Source organism: Tenrec ecaudatus, chromosome 7 (genome assembly GCF_050624435.1).
Source record: "Tenrec ecaudatus isolate mTenEca1 chromosome 7, mTenEca1.hap1, whole genome shotgun sequence".
Lineage (NCBI taxonomy): Eukaryota > Metazoa > Chordata > Mammalia > Afrosoricida > Tenrecidae > Tenrec > Tenrec ecaudatus.
Genome location: NC_134536.1, coordinates 120,874,398 through 120,896,762, shown reverse-complemented (window position 1 = coordinate 120,896,762; position 22,365 = coordinate 120,874,398). Strand labels below are relative to the sequence as shown.

The following is a 22,365-nucleotide window of genomic DNA, read 5'->3' as shown; positions in this document are numbered from 1 at the left end:
TTGAGCCTTCCTTGAGCCACGGGAAGCCTGAGAAGAAAGTGCAGAAGTGTTTGACTCTAGAAGATACCTTCTCCCAGATGCGCCACAGCTGGGCTTGGGGGAAGGGGCAGCTCTCCTGCGCACTTGCGAGCAATCCCTAGATCAAGATTAGGTAGGGCCACCGGCTCAGAATGAGACGCACCTCAGGGTCTTAGAGGGAGCCTCCTCCTACCCCACACCCAACCCCCTAGGCAATTGTCACCACATCTTCTCTGTACCTAGTCCAGCTAATTCAATCCCTACACCCGCTGGAAAAGGTGTGGCCCATTGCTCTCCAAGAACGGGGGCAAAGAGATAGAGGAATTAACTTTGTGACAAAGCCCAGCCTTTGAGTCAAATGAGATAGCAATTATTAAGTACTCAAGACTCTTAATTGGGTGGTGAAGAAAGGGAGGCTGTCTAACGGAAATAAATCCCTCCGACACGTACCCTGAGCACGTGCGCGCGCGGGCACGCTCGCGCGCGCGCGCGCACACACACACACACTCACACACACACACACACACGCACGCACGCACGCACGCATACGCTTCAAGTATCAAAACTACCCTACCACACCTGTCCCAGTACATTTCTTTAGAAAAGAGGCGCGCTGAGCAACCCCAGAGCAGATGGAAGGGAGCGCTGACCAGTGTGTGCATATGGCCTGGATGATTTCTCCAACTTTGCTTTCAGAGAGAAACAGTTTGTTTTGTTTTTGAATTTAAGTTGAGAAGAGGCTAGAAGGAGCCGTTGGACAAATAGAATCTCCCTGCAGCTCAGAAGCTGGTGTGGGAAGCTGGGACACTGGGTGAGAAGAGGGCTTCACAAAGAAGTCCTGATCCTTGGCAAGGTAGCCCCTAAGGTACTTCACGGAGACACGTGCTTACCCTTTCGCTTCATCTCTCTGAAGTACAGATACAAGGTCTCCTCATTCCCAGTCCCAGTAGCCAAAAGACACCTGGCACAATGGAATTGGGAAGGGGGTACCATGGGAGTGTGCAGTTACCCATTTGGGGAGACTTCCCCATGCATCCAGACTGGTGAGGGTGAGGAAGCTGGAGGTCATTCCTTGGGAGGAGAGTATCATAAAGGCTACACCTTCAGAGGATGTACTGTCTCTTCCCCTGGACCACCCGATCCAGCAGGGAGAGCAGTACCAGTTATCCCAAGCCTCCTGGCTTTTCAAAAGGAAGTTTTTGCCTTGACTGCCTGCACCCCTGCTGGAGATAGAAGTTCTCTTTATCTTCAGAGAAAATGTATCAGACGTATAGGGGCGGGGATGTTGTCTCAGAAGGGGTCATCATTTCCAGATTGGGTTCAGAATAATTTGGGAGCCATCGCCTACAAGGAAATGGATTCTAGGCAGTGCCAAAGTTAATGTGTCAGTTCTTGTGTATTGGGTTAGATTTCTTCTCTTGGAGGATACCTTTGTACTTCAGTGAGGTCTGGTGTTTCTGAGGGAAAGTCCAAGGGTAACTTCATACGATTATTTTTTTTCCTCTAAAGGAAATTATGGAGATGCTGCCCAGCCTTCCCCTACCCTCTGTCAAAGGAAGACTTCATTTCAGGCATCTGGGATTCACCCTCAATGTCAACAGTACTCTTCTTACCCTGCTACTTAAAGATCAAGTTGGACATTCTTCCTTTTCATCTTCAGTCTCTTGACTTCATTAGACCAAAATATGGAATGTCAAGAAGTAGGGGGAGGGGCATCCTGGCACACCTTGAAAAGGGAAGCAAGTGTTTGGTATCTGCCCACCCCTTGGTGAGGCTGGAGCATCAACATCTCCATTTCAGACAATGCATTTCAATTCTTGTCCTGTGCCTTTGTCCATTTGTATAAAGCAAAGCATGCTAAGTGACAGCCCCTGTTCTCCTGCATGAACAGATCCTAATAAACCCCCTCAAACCCTGACCTAAAATTTTGAAATATATATATATATATATATATATACAACATGCCTGTTTGCCTGTGGCTCATGATTAAGACACCTTCTCAACTTAAACACTTAAAAGCTAACCAAATGAAATGGCAATTAATACTGAATTACCCTTCTATCTCTGAGATGAGACTGTGAAGCCAGTCAGTTCTTATGAGATGATCAGCATAAATGAGGGAACTCAGCAGAGCCTCAGTATTACCTGCTTGGAGACACACACACACACACACACACACACACACACACACACACACACCCTCTCCAGGTCCTGGGCGCTTTGGGTGGGGGAAGTTGAATTTTGAAGAAAGGAGTGCTCAAACACTGTTTGAAAGTCAAGCAACTCACAGAAGAGATGGGATGGGTGGGGGCTGTCTGCTTCTTGCCCTGTCTTATGAAGTATAACTTCCAAGTATGGAAGGGTTATGTGGGGGTGGGGGGAGGAAAATGGTGTTCAGATACCTGGAGTTTCTGCTAAATTGTCTACACACACACACACACACACACACACACACACACACACACACACACCTAGCTTTGTTTCCCAAAGAGAAGAAAAACACAAAAGAGGGGGGAAATGGGTTGAGTTGCTTTGAGTTGGGTTGGGTTGGGGAGTTGAGGACGTTTTATCTAAATGCAGAATCTTGTCACACTTCTTTATTCTCTAGTATTTTAAAAACTCTATTACCAGTTACAGTAGTCCTTTATGATGGAAACCTGGGGCTGTCCATCACAATTATTTATTTCAAAGGCTGCGGAAAAGTGTAAGCCATCACCCGGTGTTGCCTTGCAAAAAGGGGGAATTCACGCAAATTCCAAATTCGATGTAAATATGGGAGCAGCAACATTGTTCCTACTTGGGGCGAAAGCAGACACCCCAATCTGGGTGAAATTGGTTTAGGTGCTTGTTGGTGGGAGAAAAAAGCAGCATGGAGCATCCAGGGAGTGGAACCAATAGGAATGAACACTTACCCATGTAAAAAGAAGCTTTAATTAATATATATTTCTATCTCCAATATACAAAGATCGGTGCTAGATCTCTGTCTTCGCAATAAAACGTGTGCAAATGCTCTCTGCAGAGATGAGTCCCCACTTCAGTCGGTATAGAAAAGCATGATAAAGGTTGGGAAAAATGGATAAAAATGTTGAAAGAACCCCCAGTTCCTTATTAGGCGAAGATACAATATTTATTCCTTGTCTCCTGGGATAAATCTCTTCTGCCTATTGTCCTCCCAGTTCTCAGTGCTGATGCTTAATTTTCAAAACTTCTATATTACCAAGGGACCTACGACATCAGCCAAAGAAATACTCAGCAAGAGTACAAAATCGGTTCCAGGGAGCTGCTTTTGTGCAGAGGGAAAATTTTGTTCCTACAGGTTTTTAAGTGGGTACAAGGCAAGGAGCTATCTGATCTGGGCAAAGCCATTACAATTTAGATCTCTATCTATAGAACATTTTTTCCTTAAAAAAATTGGAAAATACAAGAAGTTTGGATTTTTTTCCCGATTCTTTTTTTGGAGGGGGAAATTGCATCGTAAGCTTTCGGAGAGACCCAACATGTCAACTGCCTTTCCCGGACTAGTCCACGATGCCGAGGTATTATTACTTTTTTTTTTTTTGAGCGCGCGTGTGTGAGAGTGTGTGTGTGGTGTGTGTGTGTGTGTGTGTGGCTGCGGCAGTGGTGGTGGCAGCTTCCCCTGTCTCTAATCTATATTGGACCGTTACGTTGAATTATAATCTGGTTTTCCGGGGAAGTTAAGAAGTAAAGGGGAGAAAGTTCGTTATGACATCTGTCGCCAGGAAGGGTAGCTCTCTGCCACGTTAAGAAACATTTGCCGTAATGAGAGGGGGAAACATAATCCTAATAATAAAGAAAGAGAGGAGGGGGTGAAGAGAAAGAGATAGAGATGGGAAAAGATGCTCAGAAAGGCAAAGGAAACGGACGGATTGGGGGGGAGCTGTAGGTGGACATAGGGGGTGGGGAACAATGTACCCCTTTTAGAATGGGCTTATTCAAGAAAGGAGATGCATAAAAGGGGGGTTTACTTCCCTCCTTTAAGTGTGGAAGGAAATGAGCAAGTGGAGCGATTTGTACAGAGTTGAATTATAGATATACACACGTGTGTATGTGTGTACAGTGGTTTCGGAGTCGCCGGGGCTGAGCTTCTCAGCACGCCCAGTCTCGGGAGCTGAGTGTGGCGACCTGGTTGGGAGAAGTGAGGCGCCGGCGGGCTCCAGGTGCGTGTGGACGCGTTTGTTAGGTTCCCCGCGCCCCGACTTAGTGGCAAACCTAACAACCAACGCCCAGCTTCGTGTGCAAGTTGGGCAGGGGCTGTGTGTGTGTATCTGTGTGTGTGTGCGTGTGTGTGTGTGGTGTCACCGCACCTATATAGGGTGGGGAATTTTTTTCCCCTCTCTCTCGACGGTGAGGACGCGGCCGCCCACCCCTAGTTGGTTCGCCTGCTCGGAAAGGCTCCCTGGCAAAGGCGCTGCGCCCAGGCTGCGGCTCTGCGCGACCCCAGCCGCCCGCTCTGACTGGAGAGTCAGGGAAAGCGCCCGGCTCCCCAAGAGCAGAGCCTCGGTTGCAAAATGACAAACCTCAAGTTTTTCTGCTCTCCCTTTTCCCCCTCTTCCTTGCAGATACGTCACGACGGATCAAACAGCTACCGTTTGATGCAGCTTGGCTGTCTGGAGTCCGTAGCCAATTCCACTGTCGCCTATTCCTCCTCCTCTCCTTTAACTTACTCCACCACCGGCACCGAGTTTGCGTCCCCCTACTTCTCCACTAACCACCAGTACACCCCGCTCCACCACCAGTCCTTCCATTACGAGTTTCAGCACAGCCACCCGGCCGTCACCCCAGATGCCTACTCTCTGAACTCGCTCCACCACTCGCAGCAGTACTACCAGCAGATCCACCACGGGGAGCCCACCGACTTTATTAACCTGCACAATGCGCGGGCGCTCAAGTCGTCCTGCCTGGACGAGCAGCGGCGGGAGCTGGGCTGCCTCGATGCCTACCGCCGTCACGACCTGTCCCTTATGAGCCATGGCTCTCAGTATGGAATGCACCCAGATCAAAGACTCCTGCCAGGGCCCAGCCTGGGGCTGGCCGCCGCGGGAGCAGATGACTTGCAGGTAAATAAGCATGCGGCGAAAACTGTCTGCGTGCGCCCTCCCCTCTCTCGTCGCCCTCCCCCTCCCTCTCCATTAAGGCTCTGACTGTATACCGCCTTCTCTCTCTCTCTCTCTCTCTCTCTCTCTCTCTCTCTCTCTCTCTCTCTCTCTCTCTCTCTCTCTCTCTCTCTCTCTCTCTCTCTCTCTCTCTCTCTCTCTCTCTCTCTCCTCACTTACGGAAAGTCATCAAAAACAATTAGAGGAGGCGTGAGCCCATTCTGTCCCTCTCATTGGATCGAAGCATTTCACCTGAAAGTGCGGGAGTGCAAATACTTGTGGCCCCCACCTTCCGTCTGTCTGCACAGAAGTCTTTTGTGAACTGCCTTTCTGTCCCTGAGGGAATGGGGTAGGGAGGTCAAGGAGCTGGGGTTGAGCCAGCTTAGAATAGCACCGAATGAGTTAGCTGACAGTCGATGGCGTCCTTAGCCTGGGCGTATTACTGAGTTAACTAGTATGTTCCAGGCGTGGGCCCCAGACCCTGATCCGGTTTACGAGTGTCTTAGTCTGAATTGGGGCTGGTTTGTTCCGGGGGGAAGTGTGTGTCAGGAAATTGTAATAAACCGGAGCGCTAACAAAAATTTCACCGAATGTTCTCAATTGCGGTCGAAAGTACAGGATCAGAGGAATAGCCTGGAGCGGGAACCGCCCGCCCGCGGCGGAGAGTCTGCACCCTGCATTTCCCAAAGGGTCTCTGCCCATCCTTGCCGGCTGGATTTTCCTCCAGTTTGACGCCCGTTTGGATGGTTCGTCTCTTTAATTTGTGCTGTCTATAAGACGCAACTCGTGAAAAGGAGAGGAAGGAGAAAGGAAATGTGAGGGGTGAAGAAAGGAGAAAAGGAAGACAGAAGACCGATAAAGGGGAGAGGGGACACAGAAAGAAAAGACACGGAACCGCCTACTGTGAAGACCACCACTCTATCACATAATCCCTCCTACTTCCTTTCCTAACACATCTTTTTTTGCATATTAATTGCCAACAATAGAATCTAAAATCATGGAAATATATGGTCATAGCCCCGTGTCAAACAAATAACCTCCCGAATGTCCAGGAAAGAACCTAGAAGACTAAACGTTCTCACTTATTTTGGCTGCATGGAAAACTCTGAGCGAGTCTCCACTGGCTCTGTCCACACGAACGGAAAAGAGGGACTTTGCAAGGGCTAAGTTGGGGACGTCAGAGATCCCTTGTTGCGCACAAAAAATCTTTTCCCCTCTTTTGCCTCTGACTAAGGCATTATTTTTAAATTAAAGTGAAAGCCTTTAGGACCCCAACAAAGAGGTAAAACTGAAAGACCAGCACCGTAGAAAAAATATCTGGCTTCTTGAACGTTGGCGTTCCACATTTCTTCACAAAATAATTTTATACGCTCAAGGCACTTGTACGTTTTTCTCAAGGACCCCCTTATGTCTCAAGGGGGACAAAAATCTGCCATTCAATGCTTAGTTCAACTAAAACCTATTTACTTCTTTTTATAGCCGCGTCTGCTGCTGATTTTTTTGTATCTGTACAAATGTTTTTTCTGTGCTAGGCACAAAGCCGGGCATTTTTCAAAAGAAGGGATTAGGACATTTGCAAGCGCCAGACAAAGAGCGAATCCCATGCAAAAGGACACCATAGTTTATCCAATTTTCGACTTAGTGCCATTCAACTGGTCATTTATGCAATGTCACCCAACCAAACAACATGTTTTACTTATGAGGAGAAAAAGTTTGTTAAGTGAAGAGAGCCAGATTCGCTTCTTCTAAGAAAATAAACATCATAACGCTGCGCCCGAGAGTGGGCAGGGCCCCGCTTCACCGCCTTGGGGAGCTTCGAGCCTCTTTCCCCCATACTCTTCAGACATATTGAAACCCTTTCTTCCAACCTCTCTCCTTTTTATATTGCTAGCCTCTTTTTTTCCGTTTACATTGACACTGAGGGTTCTACTTTAAGATAGTAGAAGGACTATAATGTGGTGAATATATGTCTATGTAGACACACACTTACATATGCATGTGTGTATATATATGTACTACACACACATAAAATCCATAAATATATTTGTGAATCAGGAAAGTTATTTCTTCCACTCTTCCTGACTTAGTTGACAGAAGGAAAAGGAAAGAGAAAGAGTCATAGCTACTTTTAAAAAAGGAAAAAATGGGGAGGGGGTGTGTGGGAGAAACCTGTCTCTCTCCTTTTATTTCTTGCTTTTTAAAACATTCATCAGCATATGCCTCATTTCAAATGCAACAAATGTAAATCTACTTTTCCCTGCACAGAATTTTAAGTGAAAGTCCAATGGTTTGGAGAGCCGTCTAAGTCTGCCTAACAGATGCAAACAGTCTTGTGGCTTCGGTTCCATCTTTGAGTCCCCTAAAAAGATTTGCCATGGCCAACAAAGGAAACTGTCACACCTTTTCCCATCACCGCTTTAATTTATGCTCAGTCTCCAAGTTTTTTTTTCATATTGATTTGATAATCACTTTAAGGCAGAACATTTAAAATAAGAAAGAGCTCGTGAGTAGGTTGAAAAGGGGGGTCTTACAGGCCTGCCTCAATATGGTGAAAATGGGGAGGCGAAAAGGGAGACGGGGTTGTAAAGGTTGTTTTGTAAAGTGGGTTTTTATTATGCACCGACTCTCTCCGCATTTACTTAACTCTTCACGGGCTGTTGGGTAGGTTAACACCCTTCAAGGCCTCTTTCATGTCCAATACCTCGTTTGTTTGTAAAGGAAAATGAGCCTTTAACACATTTTCATTTGGCAAAAAAAAAAAAGACAGCTGAAAAAGAAAAATTTATTTTTCTTAATAAAAAATATACTAACATTTCTCCTGCTGAAATGATTCTTCAGTCCTTTAGGAGTCTGAAGATCTGCAGGGAGGGAGCGCGAGGGCCCATTTTGGGTAGCATTATAGGTGTTCCTACACCTAGGGTGGAACAGAAGGCCCCTAAGATATCTTCAATTCTGCATGTGAAATGGCCCATCTGAGCCCCCAAAGAAGCCCATATTCCCAGAATATGACACTGAAAGTGCAATTTACCCCACACAGCAAGGGCTGAGTATATGCTACCTGTATATATGTGATCTGCCTTGATAGGGACTCAACTACTTCTCTGTTCTTTATGCCAAGATGAAAGGCACCCAGGTTCTTTGAAGTAATATTGCATGTTGCTGTAACATGCACACTATAAGATTTATACAACTTTCAGGTTGTGTCTTTTCTCATAATATTTTTCTTAAAAGTAGGTTTGCTACCAAGATTGCCACTTTCTGCTCAATGGTTGCTTAGTTGGGTTTCAAAATATGGGGCTGATTTGAAGACTTTATTCAAGAGGTCATATCTGCTAATATTGACAGGAGTTATTTTTTTTATTCTTTCTTTTATTTAGGGCTCCGTGGAAGCTCAGTGTGGGCTTGTCCTCAATGGCCAAGGTGGGGTGATAAGAAGAGGTAAGAAACAATGTATTGCCCTAAATATCCTTTTGTTGCTTCATTTTGAAGATGCCTTTCAAATAACAGATACCATGTCTGAAGATAAAGCAACTAGTGACTCCTGGGCCATGATATTGCTGTCCTATACGTGGTACCCACCTGACAAACAAAAACAAATAGCAACAAGACTCCATTCCTCTTTTGAGTCCTGAACCCGTTCTGTGCTCAAAAAAAGATTCATGATAGGAAAGGTATACTCTCCCTCACAGCATTGTGACAGAATCAAAGTTAGAGGCTGAAGAAAAAGAGAAAAAGGAAAAACATCTCACACCTCCTTCCCCCAATACCACATCCTGGAGCAGAAGTTCAGGTCTCATTGAGTGTTAAATGTGCCAGCCACAGCCTGGGTGTTTGAGGTGATGGTTTTAGCTTGAGGCTTAGAGAGATTCTGTGAAAGCTTGGGTCCATGGAAACTTCAGGGGAGGCTAATGAAATGCCAATGTTGTAGCTACCCTTATTTTTCTACACGACCAGAACATTTCTTTCTTTAAGAGAGGGTGGGAGGAGGAGGTGGTGTTAACTGTACTGGATAAAGCTTTCTTTTTTTCCCATCTGTTGAGGAAAACATCTGAATCCAGAGTTACCCATGGAATTGGAGGTGGGGGTGGGGTGGGGGGAAGGTGGCAAGAGGAGAGAAGAGAGCTGTTGATTTTGGCTCATGCACTAAAGGGGGCTGCATCTCAGATGGTCCATTTTGACAAAGGGTTTTGAACTATGACATCCTCAGGGCCTCAAGGCAGAGCAGATTTCACTTACCTCCCTACTTGACTGTACACAGAGCCTTTGAAACTTCTTTCCCTAGCAGCCTGAGTAACCCAAGGAACACAAGACTAGAGGGACCAGCTGTTATCACAACTTCATACGAATTAATAAGACATGGTCTATTCACCAAGACTAATTCCCACTCTGAGGCTGCAGTCGTCTTTAGTAAGCAAACCACTGAACACAGAGTCACTTCTAGTGGCACCAAATAAATGTCCTTCCATTCCTCTCCAAATCTTAGCAATGCTTCTTGAAATATTCCAATGCTTTTTCACAGAGAGAAGTATATTTGTAGAAATTAGTGAAGTCTGTCTGTTTACAGGGTAGATTTCATAACCTGGAGTCCAATATTAAACTCCATTTGAACTTGAGAGGGAAGGGAGAACATAAAGAAAGAGCTGCTTCTGTTTTTAAATATGACTAGTGTCCAATGGGGAAAGGATTTCTGGAGTTGGGAAAGGGATCTATGGGTAAAGGAAAGGTCAACAGCCAAACCGACCAGTAACCCCTCGAGAGGCAGGTCTGATGCTCCACTGCAGTAAAGGTTTAGTCATGGAAACCCTATGAAGCAGTTCTTCTGAGGTCACTATGAGATGGGGTCATTTAGCCAACAGTAAGTGGAACACAGTGGCTATTTGGGGCTTCACCTAAATTTCAAATAGCTCCTCAATTTTGATGTTGCTCCCCATAGGTATTAAAAATTGTTAATAATAAACAAACAGAGAAAGGGGAAACACAAACAGACTGGTGTTGCTTTTCAAAAATTAAAAGGAAGAAAGCAAAATGTTTTAACTTTTCTGCAAGGGCAAGATTCAACCATTTTGAAATGACATGAAATAAGTCCAAGCTTGGGGAACATGGAAATAAAAGCAATACACCGTTGGGGAGGGGTAGAAAAAGACACAGTGAATGAGGGAGAGGTGAAGCGAGAGAATGCGACCCTGTGATGGGAGATAACAGGAAAAGGTGACGCAGTGCACTTCAGGGCGCACAAAGATGCTGGTGGTGCTGAAGGACAGCGCCATTAATTAGCGCCCTGAGCCTGCTCCTCCCACCGCTGGGTCTGCGCCACTGCGGCCTTGGAGTTCAGTTCTCTACTGGCTACAAGACCACCACTTCGAATGCTTACAGATTGTATCCTATCGGATGGTACAATCGGATGGTGGAGGTTGGAAATTAGGCCAGGCCAAGGGCAGGAGCTGGCTGGGAGGACACAGAATCCGTTGAATTTACGAAGGGAGGTGCAGAAAATGCTCCTTCAACACTCTCCGGAGAAAAGCCAGAGCGCTTGTTAATTTCAAGTGGGTGGCCCTAGAGCCACAGAAATGGCCCTCCGTGTATGACGTCTTCCTGTTTTTGTATAATTCAAGGCCTATTTGTTTGCCTAGAAAGCATCATCGGTCGAATCTGCTATCTTGAATCAAATACTGATCTTTTAGGAAGACCTCATGGCTCTGAAGAGAAAGGAGATGTGACTTGAGGTTTAAGTCTGCATTTTTTTACCTAGACCTCAATCTACCCATGGAGAAGGAATGTGGACCTTAGCTGCTCAGAGTTTATTCCATTTTCACTTGCCAGAGAAAGACCAATTTACCTGTTTGAGCCCTAGAGCTGGACGTTTGTGTGTGCGCGCGCGAGTGAGAGCGCGCACGCCCGAGCGCGTGTACTCTGAAAAAAAAAAACGATCGATGTTTATGACAATTTACAAATGGGTAGCAAGGATTGTACGGAAATCTTGCATTCAAACGGGAGGGTGGAGTTACATCCTGTCAGTTTGTTCAGCCCTCATCTGCAGATATGGCCCGTTTTATTAGACCATCTTCTTTCTATGGGGAGGGTAGCGCTCAGGACCCAGTATCCCTACCTCAGGTCACCTTGTTTCCTCAAAACCATAAAGGGGAGCATTTACTCCAGTGTTTTGTCATACTGCTACCTTAGGTTGGAATGTCTCCTTTTAATCGGGTTTTACAGGTGATCGTCCACATGAAATGCAATTTCCTACAAAAGGCAATTTTTCACTATTTTCCCTTTTGTCCTAAACTCCTGCATCAGCTTGCAGTTAATAATATTCGGAATTAACTGTGGGTGGGGGTGGAGGGCATATTTCACTCCTGAAGACCCCCGAACGTTCCCCTTGAAGAAAGCTCCCCAGAGTGTCCTACCTGAGTTCACTCAGGAGAGGTTGTGGCTGTCTGTAGGGTAGGGAACCGGAGTCAGGGGCCGTTTTGCAAAAAGCAAAATGTCATCTTCCGGACGCACGCCGGTAAGTGGTAATTAAGGTGATTTTGCCTTTCGTGGAGGCCAGAATAATCCGTCATCGTGGAATGAACGGAAGCCAGGGTAGCGGCGAGGTAATTACCACCCAGATAAAATGTTTGCCACCGCCTCCGAGGCTCAGCTCCCTGCGCGCTCGCGCTCGGCTAATGGTGTGCGCGATTTCGCCCGCAGCTCCGCCACTCCAACCATCAGAACCAATAATCTTTACTTTACCCAGTGCAGGAGTATCGATAGCTTCTCTCGCCTCGGGCGTCAGCTTTGATATGTTAATATCTCTGAGTAGCAAATTCTGCAGAGATCATATTAATGTTGTACGTACAGAGTGGAGCTTTGCCTTCGTTGCATATTCAGATACCCCGTTTCAAAAGGCATCTCTTGAAGAAACGAGGCTTCTATTTACAGGAGTCGTCTGTGTTTTTAATCAAAAAAAAAAAGAAAGAAAGAAAGGAAAACCCACTCTCTCTTTTTTCTCCTATGAATCTTCTGAGACTCCCCCAAGGCCCCTTCCCCTTTGTCAGGCTCCCGTCCCTTTTATCCCGCTGAGTTTGTAATAATAGGAAAACAGCCTTGATGAGGAAGATGATGGTGATGATGAAGCTCATAATGAATGGGGTAGGGGTAGCGGCTTAATTGTGTCTAGGGTCCTGTGGCCTCCAGAAAAGAATAAGAGTTGAGATGAGCCTTTTCATATTTGGGTTGGAAGTGACATTTTGGCCCTGGTGTGTGTGTGTGTGTGTGTGTGTGTGTGTGTGTGTGTGGTGTGTTTTGTCCGTCCCGCCACCCCACCCACCCAACTGGGTTGTCCGACTCAAAAATAATAATAATAAAGGGGAGTGAGGGGATAAAGAAAAAACCTGAGGAGGAGAAGCGCTCTTGTTTCGCTTTGTGATCACCCTCCCTTGCAGCCCCAGGCTAATTTCAGAAGCTTAAATATCGCCATAGCCTCTGGGCCAGGAGTAGAGGGAGCAGACCCGGCCACCGGCAGGCGGGAGAGCTTCCCCATTGCCCGTGGCTACCCAAAATACAAACTACTTTGAATCAAAACATTTTGGGAGAATTAAAATGATTCGAACTCCACGTTTTAAGAGCCCTGGAGTTTGTCAGACCGTTCCGAGGTGACTGGTGCGGCAAGGCCGAGGCATTTCATAATGCAGAACATTGTCAGATCCGCTTTAATTTTTTAAAAGCTTCTATAAAGCCCGGTTTAGCACTAGTTGTCCGAATCTGCCAATAACAGGGTGGGTGAACCTGGCCATGCTGTTTCTTTCTGCAACCCTTATGGGGAGTTGTGTGGGCTTCTCTCGGCTTCTCGGAGTTTCCAGGGGCCCAGGGACCTAGGAAGGGGGTTAAAGAGAGCCTTTACTCTTTTTGCCTCTCCCAGGAAGAGTCGTGGGGGGTGGGAAACCTGGATCCTTTTCCTCTGTCAGCGGTGAGGAGCCTCTATTCGAACTCCATCTAATGCAGCATGGCCTCCACGGTCAGCGAACAAGAGCCAGACACACACCTGGAGGCTCGGCTGCCTCGTTTATGTGCAAGTGCAGATGCTATCGATGAGAAATTCAATTTCTTATTTTAAAATGCTAAAGCCTGAACGTACTTATCAAAGGAGCTGAAGACTTTGTAGCCAATCTGGTGGTGGTGGGGGGGAGGGAGTGGTTCGCCTCTTTTCCAAGCCGACTGCCCTTTGCCTAATTTCTTTATTATTTTGAAAATCACCAAAGGCCACAGTCAGCACGGCGTTGTGGAAAGGAGCTGAGCCCCACGCTGCCACTGAACACCCACGGCCACGTTAACCCCGCCGCTCTCCGCAGCGGGCCTCTCTTTCTTTTGTTCTGTGTGGAATCTGCCTCTGGCCTGGCGAGTTCAGGCTCGCTAATCCAGTTATACCTGGAATGATCTACCCCCCTCCCCTCATCAGATGGCAAGGAAGTCCCCACCACTTTCCTCGGTACCAGTGCTCTCTGCTGCCACCATCTAGGGAGGGAGGGTGGCGACAGGAGTGGGATCAGGAGAGCGGGGGACCAGAGAGGAAGCAGCCCGCCGTGGGAATCTACCCGACCATCTCCCACGCTCCCTTTTCTCCTCACTGAAACTGCACAACCAACAGGCATCGGAAACCCTCGTGATCGCTTACTTATTTTTAATGTGTCAGGAAAAAAACAACAACTCCCAAACAAAAAAACCAGTGATCACTAGAGATGAAGAAGGGGAGGAAGAAAAACCGCGCGCGCGCGCGCACACACACACACACAACACACCACCGGGCCATTTGTAAGTCTTTCATTTGAATTGTAAACATCCGTTTGGCTGTAAGGCGAACAGAACTGTAGTTTGCTCCCCAGATTTGGTCTCATTAAGTCAACACCGACGCCGCAGCGAGCGGTGGCGGGGAGGCGCTGCGCGCAGAGCTGGCGCCCAGGAGCCCCGGAGGAAAGAGAGGAGCGCTCGCCCCCAGAGCGCTCGCCTGGCCGCTAGGTGCGGGGCTGCGACTCCTGGGTAGAGGCGGGCAGAAGGGTGGCGTGACTCTGAGACAGCTTTAGGGGCGTCCGGGGAGTGGCCGCTCCCCAGAGATCATCACGGCTTTTCTCTCTGCCCCAATGGCCCGGGATGGGAGAGGAAGGAAAGCGCGCTCAAGCGTCCGCGCAGGGCTTTCCGGATCCAGGGGCCGCTCAAACCGCGGGTGGGGGTCTTTCTGCACGCCACAGCTGGCATCTTGCGACGTGTGCTCCACACAATGGCAGCCTTGCGTAGCCTTTGCCAACCGGGTACCCATGCGTGTGTAACTTCCCCGTTACGCTGCCGCACAAGCTGGAGAAAATCAGCAGAGCCAGGTCTGAAGGTGCCCATTGTCTAGATGGGCGACTGAGGCTCAAAGGAGTGAGGCGATTTCCCCAAGAGAGAACGGAGACTAGGAGCTACAACGTTTTCCACTACCCCACCCCATGCCTGCAGCCTTTGAGCGGAAACTTCCTGGCGACCCCAGCAAGAGAGTACCTCCACCCCATGCGGCTTCTGCCTGCGAGGATCTAACCCGGTCTGGCAGCTGGCTGGTCTGCACCTATGCGTTTGTGCCTAGATTTGTTACATCCACCCTAAATCTGGCAGAAAGTTTGCCCCCTGCAGCTACGTCACATGTATCTCCTCTACGTTATAGCGTCTAAGAGCGGGCTTTAAAAAGTTCAGGAACATGGGATTTTAACCTCGTGGACTCCTCCGAATTATCCGAAGCCCCCAGGTGCATGGCGAGTCCTGCCTGCACGGTGGTTAATTGCGTCCCTGCTAAATGAAAGGTTTAAAACCACTAGCTTCTCTCAGGGAGAAAGCTGTCCCAATCAGCTTCCGTAACTGTTACAGCCTTGGCACTCCGATGGGCGGCACAGATGTGCTCTGTCCTGTAGGGTCGCCCTGAGTCCTAATCCACTCCATGGCTGTGGGTTTGAGGGTTTTGTTGATTGGTTTTGTTTTGAGTATGCAAATAGCTTTGGGTAAAGAGTTGCTGAATTTTCACCGTTTCCTTAGCTATTCACCTGGGTTTGCAGCGCCCCGTTGGAATTATCTCCCAATTCCAGTTTTATGACAGTGACCTCATGGAATGGGGAAGCAGATCAATACTGGAGCCCTTTGGCATCGGGTCCAGGCTGCGCAACCAGAGACACGCTAAATGGGAAGGAATGTTGATTCTAGAATGACTTTGTAAACTTCTACTGGTAACACTGGCGGTGCATATTTTAAATGGCGTCCTGTGATTCCTTGACTGAATCATAACTTTCTTTCTCATCATTTCTATCTAGTCTCACACACTCACTGTCATCCAGTTGATTCTGACTGTTCGGAGCCCAATAGGGCAAATTGAACTGCCAGAATTTCAGAGGTTGTAAGGCTTTACAGGAGCGGAAAGCTTCCTCGTTTTTCCAAGGTGGGCTGGTGGGTTCAAACTGCTGACTTTAGGGCCGACAAGTAACCCACGAACCCACCAAGCTTCATATTTTGTAGTCTAGACTCCCTTAAAGAAGCCCTATTCCCTTCATTCTAAGTAGGAAACTCTGGCAATGTTCATCTACTACTCTTTCTACCTCCCCCAATGATAAGCCACCAGGAAGAAAGATAGCAGGTCCCCCCATGTTGCAGTATACTCTACAAGTTGCCAAATCTTTAGCCAAGATGAGAGAGTTCCCCAAGGCAGCAGCAATGCCAAGTATCAAAGCAACAGAAATTCCCTTTAAAGATGCTGTGACATAAAAAATAAAAGACTCTAGAGTTGATGGCTAATCCTGAATACAAAATAAATCCTCCAGGCAATTTGTGTGTGCATAAAGCATACTTTTAATATGCAGCCTGTGTAACTTACCTAATACATGTCCATTTGAGCATAGGACAGAAGCCCAACCTGGATGCAATAGAGAAGGACCAAAGGCCCAGGGAGTAGCATGTGGTGGTGGGGTAGCAGACTCAACCATTTCCCTGGGAGCATAGATGGGCTTCGCTTTGCCAAAAAGGAGCAGTTTTCCCATGAAAAAGGGATGAAACATTTAACGCATTATTTTATGAAAATGATCATTTCCCATTCCTCTCTAAATCAGGTTTTGAACCCACTGAAGATTCGTAAATATAGGGAAGGTCTAAATATGTGTCCTTCCAGAAGCCAAACCAGTTACCTATAAGTCAAATTTAGCTAATAAGTGTCAGAGTAAAATTGCTCCATAGGTTTCCAGTGACTGATTTTGTCTTCCAGGACAGAGCGACAGGCTCTTTTTTCTAAAGTGTCTTCACCTCCAATCTGCAGTACCAACCTTACTGTGAACAGCTGAGTTCTTAACTGTTTGCACCACCCAGGGCCACCTTCCTTCTGCAGCCAGAAAAATAACTCTCATACAGATGCAAACATGCTCTTCTCTCACCCATAAAGAACCTTAGGTTGATTGGATAAGATTTCTAGTGGCCTCACCTCTATGCTTGCTAGTAGTGTGCAAGGTGAGAGAATCTATCTATATAAGAGTAGACATTTGCTTACATCTCATAGAACACTGTATGCAGAGGCCCCTTTACAGTGGAGGGCTGTGCTATTCTGTTATAGACATTATAATATTCTTATTTAATATTCTTGCTACAGACTGATCTCATGGTGACCTAAATTCTAAAATAAGCAGGGTCAAGATCCTACAGTGTCCCTCTAAAACCCAGAGTCGTTGATACCTTCTTTGCTTTCCTGCTCATCTCAACTTCCAAGAGTTCATTTTTCACAAATGTACTTTGCATTTGTAGATACAAACTGAGGGCATCAACCACAGTGGAATGGTAGCCTCAGGCACAGGAATGTGGAACGACAATGTCCCTGTCTTTTTGGTTTACAATTCTCTCTGGGAATGCATGGTGGGGAAGTACAGGTAACTGCTTCTAGCTCTCTAGGCATGCTCTTGTCTGGGTTGTCCAGGCACAATGACTTGGCTATAAATTTGATGCCAAAGAAAGGATTTCTCTCTGACAATTGAGAGTATGATCTCTCAGATTTCAGAGTCAAGACATATTTCCAGGCACTAGTATCAGGAATTTGGTCAGTGTACAGGACCCATCTTCCGGTCTGCAGAGAGCTGTTGGCTCTGATGCGCCTGCCCTTCTCTTGCCTGGTTTTCTTCAGGGATTAGGGCAATCCTGGACCTCCTGTGCTCTGAGAGCATGCTGGGTTCCCCGGCCCTTTAAGCTCCCCAGGAGTGATCCCAGATAATCCAATGACAGAAAACAATGAAGAATGCAGGCTGCTTAACAGTTTTTCTTGCCATTTAAACATCTTCCCAGAGTTTTCCTGTGCCCAGAAGACATGGGAAAAGGAATGGCCAAGGTCCCACTAACCTTCCACCTAGCAGGAGAAGAGTTCCCCAGGGGGACCAGGACTTCCCAAACTTTATTTAAAACATCGATTCTGGAGCTGAAGATCTGAGGGGCCAGAGACTTCAAGTTTTTGTAAGTTCTTGTAGATGCTGAGGCTGCTAGTTGAAGACTACATTTTGAGGGAAAAGATTAAGGGTGACATTCTCCGGTCCTTCTGTCTTCCTCCTGCTGGTCTTCTCTTTTCCCTCATAGAACTTCATCCCTTTCCAGAGGCAGGTCTTCAGATCACCCTCAACTGGAGAAGTTGAATGTATTATGAAATATGAGAGCACACTTTGAATTTTCCACCAAACCCATGAAACCTCTGTCCTCAGAATTCTTGATGACTGGGAAAGCACACTTGGATCTCAGGGCTGGATGGTCACCTGTTAGGAGCATGGACAGGGGTTCAGGGAATTTGCAGTGAGGAAGGAACGGGGCAAGGGAAAGCACTCCCTCGCAGCAATCGCCCTTAGATTCCCGAGTTCACATCAATCATCAATTACCTGAGGCTAAAGACTATCCTCCCATTTTTCTAGAACAGTATAAAAAGCTCAGAAGCTTCTCTGGTTCTCAGAGCCTGGTGGCTTCCCCTTGACGAGTCCCAGCAAGAACTACTCACATAAACTTGAGGAGATTTCTAGTGATGGGTAAATGTTTTTTAGAAGTGTCTTGTCTGGGGAATTCCTGGAGTGACTGTAGTCTCTTTAACTGATAGATGATTGAGTGAAAGGAGATAATATTTCCTAAACATTTTTGTAATGGTAATGTGTCCTCAAAACTTTGACCAAGATAGTAAATTCTGGATAAAAAAATATCTGATCATTGGGTGTGTAAGGTATCTATCCATAATACTTACCCTTTAGAGGTTTAGCTGGGGATGGTTGTGTTTTTTAATTAATTAAAGATGTGGAAATCAGCACTGGTAAGTTTGCTAAAAGAGCCCAGATGGCACAGAAGTTCAACATTTGACTACTTATCAAGAGGACAGCCATTCAAAATCACCAACCACTCCAACGGAGAAAGATGTGACAGTGTGCTTATGTAAAGATTACAGCTTTGGAGACCCTGTGGGTTTCTTCTACTCTGGTGTATTATTTGAAAAATATCCTTTTCAAAGCAGCTGTCTGCAGAACAGCGGCGATGCAGAAACACAATTGCCGCCAGGTGTTCCCAAATCCAGGTAGCACCTTCATATTAACAGTATCGCATGCAATTATCTTCTCTCATGGTCACTAATACATTTCTGTGCTTTACTTCCAAGGTGGCACCTGTGTGGTCAACCCCACAGACTTGTTTTGCTCTGTCCCTGGTCGTTTGTCCCTTCTCAGTTCTACTTCCAAATACAAAGTGACGATTGCTGAGGTCAAGAGACGTCTCTCACCACCGGAATGCCTCAATGCTTCACTCTTGGGAGGAATTTTGAGGAGGTAAGACAAAGTTGTTTCCTGGCACTGTGAGTCTACTCACCATATTGACTCACCACTCCACCTCCACCCTCAGCCTCTATGTCTCCCTTCCTATGTGGAATTCCCCACATGGTCAAGTCCTCTTAGGATAGTCAGCAGCATGTGAACTTCCAAAGCTCAGTTTTTATTTGTTTTTGGCCAGAGCAAAATCCAAGAATGGAGGCCGCTGCCTGAGAGAGAAACTGGATAGGCTGGGCTTGAACTTGCCAGCAGGAAGGCGGAAAGCAGCCAACGTGACCCTCCTCACTTCCTTAGTCGAAGGTATGACTTTCAGTTCTGCAAAGTCACAGTGACAGACTGGGAAAGACTTTGGAACTCAGGTTTGTGAGCTTCCACCATGTCATTTTTTGTCATTGTTGCTTTTAAGTGGCTAGCAGATACGCTGAGTTTCCCAATTAATCTTGACCATAATAACTGGACTAGAAAATGTGACTTAGGTAACTCACAAAGTAATCTCATATTTTACGAATCTTGACAATAAGAGGGAAGCAGATGACAGCAGAAGATTATATCCCTGATCAAGTAGTCTATAAATAACAGGAACAGAAAGTGACCAGGCAACTGTCATTTTTCTTATTATTGTAAAGTTCAGAAGAATATGCTTTGGCTCATTAAAATTCTATGCAACGTGATCAGCAGGGTTACATAAACATCTTCTGAGGAGTTTATAAGAAGCAATACTTGATGTGCAGCAGTGAAAGTCATTGTGCAAACACCATAGGAAATCCTGCGCTCTGTGGGTTTGACGTGCCGAGTCACCACAATTAAGGTTCACCAGCGACACAGAAGTAGAGAGGAAAACATATCTGAGGGGCAATGCCCACCCCCATCCCATTTACCTTCATTCCAAAAAGACTAAGCGAATACAATATCATCTAATATTCCATTTAGAAATATTGTTGATGCTTTATTCGTTGATTTTTAATAACTGTCTGTGGGAACTTTCGAATGCCAAAGAGAAGAAGATCCTTCATAATCCAGAATGATATGGGTTTCAACAGAAAAGACAGAGATCCTCTTGCCAGGTGTTACCAAAAAATACCTGTGGCACTTTTGTTGCCTGGATTACGGGTCCATACTGCATTATAGGAAGTAATAAAACAGTCACCTACTTATTTTCTGGTTCTCAGCACCTTGTGCTTATGGGATATCCTTGACACCGTCTTGGCAAAATTGCTTTTGTTGATTTTACTATCAACAGTTGTCTTTATTTCTTTCCCAAGTAGTACTTCTGATAATGGCAACCACAACAACGCCACTAGAATTTAGTAAGGATACTATGTTGTATGTCATGAGAGCTGTTGGCTTAAGTAGGATGATCCTGGAGGGACAACATAAGTGAGTGTAGTTTGGAAATATTCATGGTAATGCAATGTAGGAAATTAAAAACAAACAAGACATCTAATAGGTTGGTTCTAAAGGGAACCGGGGTTTTGCTTAATTTACCAAGTAAGAACATTTTTAAAAATATATTTTTAATTTTCCCCATAATCATAAATATATTTACATATGTACATGTCTGTATTTAGGTTTCTCTGTATGCACTTTGCCTCCTACTCCTTTCCTCTATTTCCTTTCGCTTTCCTCCCGTCCCACTACCACGTTCAGCCTTCATTCTGGTTTCAGTAATGCCTCTCAGTTACCTTGCCCTTGGTCACTCCCTACCAGTCCTCCCCTCCCCTCCCTCCTCTGGTTTTGAACCACTCGCTGTTCCCTTGTCCCTGTGTTGGGTGACACCTCCTCCCTTCCCCTACTTCCCACGCTTTCATGTCCCTCCAGGACCGTTGGTCCCGTTATTTTCTTCTCTCATTGTTTGTCCAGCCTATCTTGTCTAGGTGGACCTGCTGATATAGTAATATGTGCATACAAATGCAGATGACGTTGACAGCGCTCAAGTGACACATATGAACATGGCTTCGACAGCAGCAACACTGACACACTGATAATCAGAATAGCCACTAACATACAAAATTTACAAGATTAAAAAAAAGAAAGACAAAACAAAAAGGTAGCAAAAAAATTGCTCGTAGTTCAAGGTCTGTTTGTTGGCCTTTAGGATTAAATGGAGTCCCTGGATGGTGAGATTGATTAGTACTCTCAGCAGCTAACCTAAAATTAGTTTGAAGGTTCAAATCCACCCAGAGGCATTTAAAAGAAAAGCCTGAAGTTCTATTTCCAAAAAAATCAGAGCATAGTTCTGCTCTGACACGCAGGACCACCTTAGAGTTGACTCTGCAGTGTGGTAAAAATAGAACAAAACATTTATTTAGTGTACAATAGAGGTGGAAAACACTATATTTGTAATAATACTGGAGTTATTCTCAATCTCAGTTCCATAATAGAATCAACAAAGGAGGTTTGGGAGAAGGTGAGGAAGTAGACTGAATCCCAACTCCAAGCAAGTTAAAACTCAGTTTCTAGAATAAAACACGACATCTATGATTAAGTTTAAGGATCCTTAATCTAAAAGTTCCCAGAGATCCTCTCTACTAGCCAGGATTGAGTGACTACAAATCCCCCTGAAAGCTGTAATGTGCACAAGTAAGGACCCAAGGAATGACCTTTCTGTACATTGTTGAGCTACCCAGTACAAAGCAAATATTTGAAGTAATAAAGGAGCATGTTCACAAATTTGGGGGGGTGAATACATATGTAACAAATCTTTGGGCATTTCCACTCTTTTTATATACATGGTCCAGTGACATTAATTATGTTCATCCTGCTGTTCAACCATCACACTATCTGTTACCTTAAATAGAAGCAGATCAGTCCTTGAGATTTCGATGGTCTCACCTTCTTCACTTTCAGAGACAGAGGAGTCCTGGTGGATCAGACATTGGGTTGCTAACTTCAAGGTCAGCAGTTTGGACCTACCAGTGGGAGAAAGATGAGGCTTTCTGCTTTCCCTAAAGATTTACAGCCTCAGAAACCCCAAAGGGCAATTCTCCTCTTCTCTCTGGGGTTGCCAAGGGGCAGCATTGACTTGATGACAATGAGTTTGTTTATTTTGATCAATAATTTTGATCAAAAGTCATTAGTGCCCATCACTTCCTCTTCACCTGTGCTTTCTCAAGACGACTGCTATCTCAGAGATGCCTCTTGCTCCCCTGATGGGGTGATTCCCTGCCAGTTCTGCTGCATGTGAGAGAGCTCATAGCATAGTCCTAGGCAGGCCTGAGGACTCCGTCTCCACAGTTCACTAGGAGTGATTAAGCATAGTTTCTTTGGGTTGCAGTTTGCCATCATGAGATTAAATGTGTCCATAGATTAAAAAACAAAAGTTACGTGTGGCAGGGAATGGTCCAAATATAAAACCAGGAAAATAAAAGGAACTATTTCCAAATAGTATGTAAATTCCCCATTCTGTTTCTGTTTGTTTG

The 22,365-nt window shown here is 45.9% G+C and overlaps 1 protein-coding gene across 1 annotated transcript in view; it reads left to right on the top strand.

Annotated features, from left to right (window-relative positions):
* Window positions 1–3,515: 3,515 nt before the first annotated feature.
* TFAP2D (transcription factor AP-2 delta) overlaps window positions 3,516–22,365 on the top strand; it is a 67,354-nt gene continuing 48,504 nt past the window's right edge. Inside the window, exons 1-5 of the mRNA XM_075554072.1 lie at window positions 3,516–3,554; window positions 4,599–5,096; window positions 8,510–8,570; window positions 18,781–18,946; window positions 19,128–19,246. Of these exons, the coding sequence (XP_075410187.1) occupies window positions 3,516–3,554; window positions 4,599–5,096; window positions 8,510–8,570; window positions 18,781–18,946; window positions 19,128–19,246 (883 nt within the window). The remainder of the gene's footprint in view (window positions 3,555–4,598; window positions 5,097–8,509; window positions 8,571–18,780; window positions 18,947–19,127; window positions 19,247–22,365) is intronic.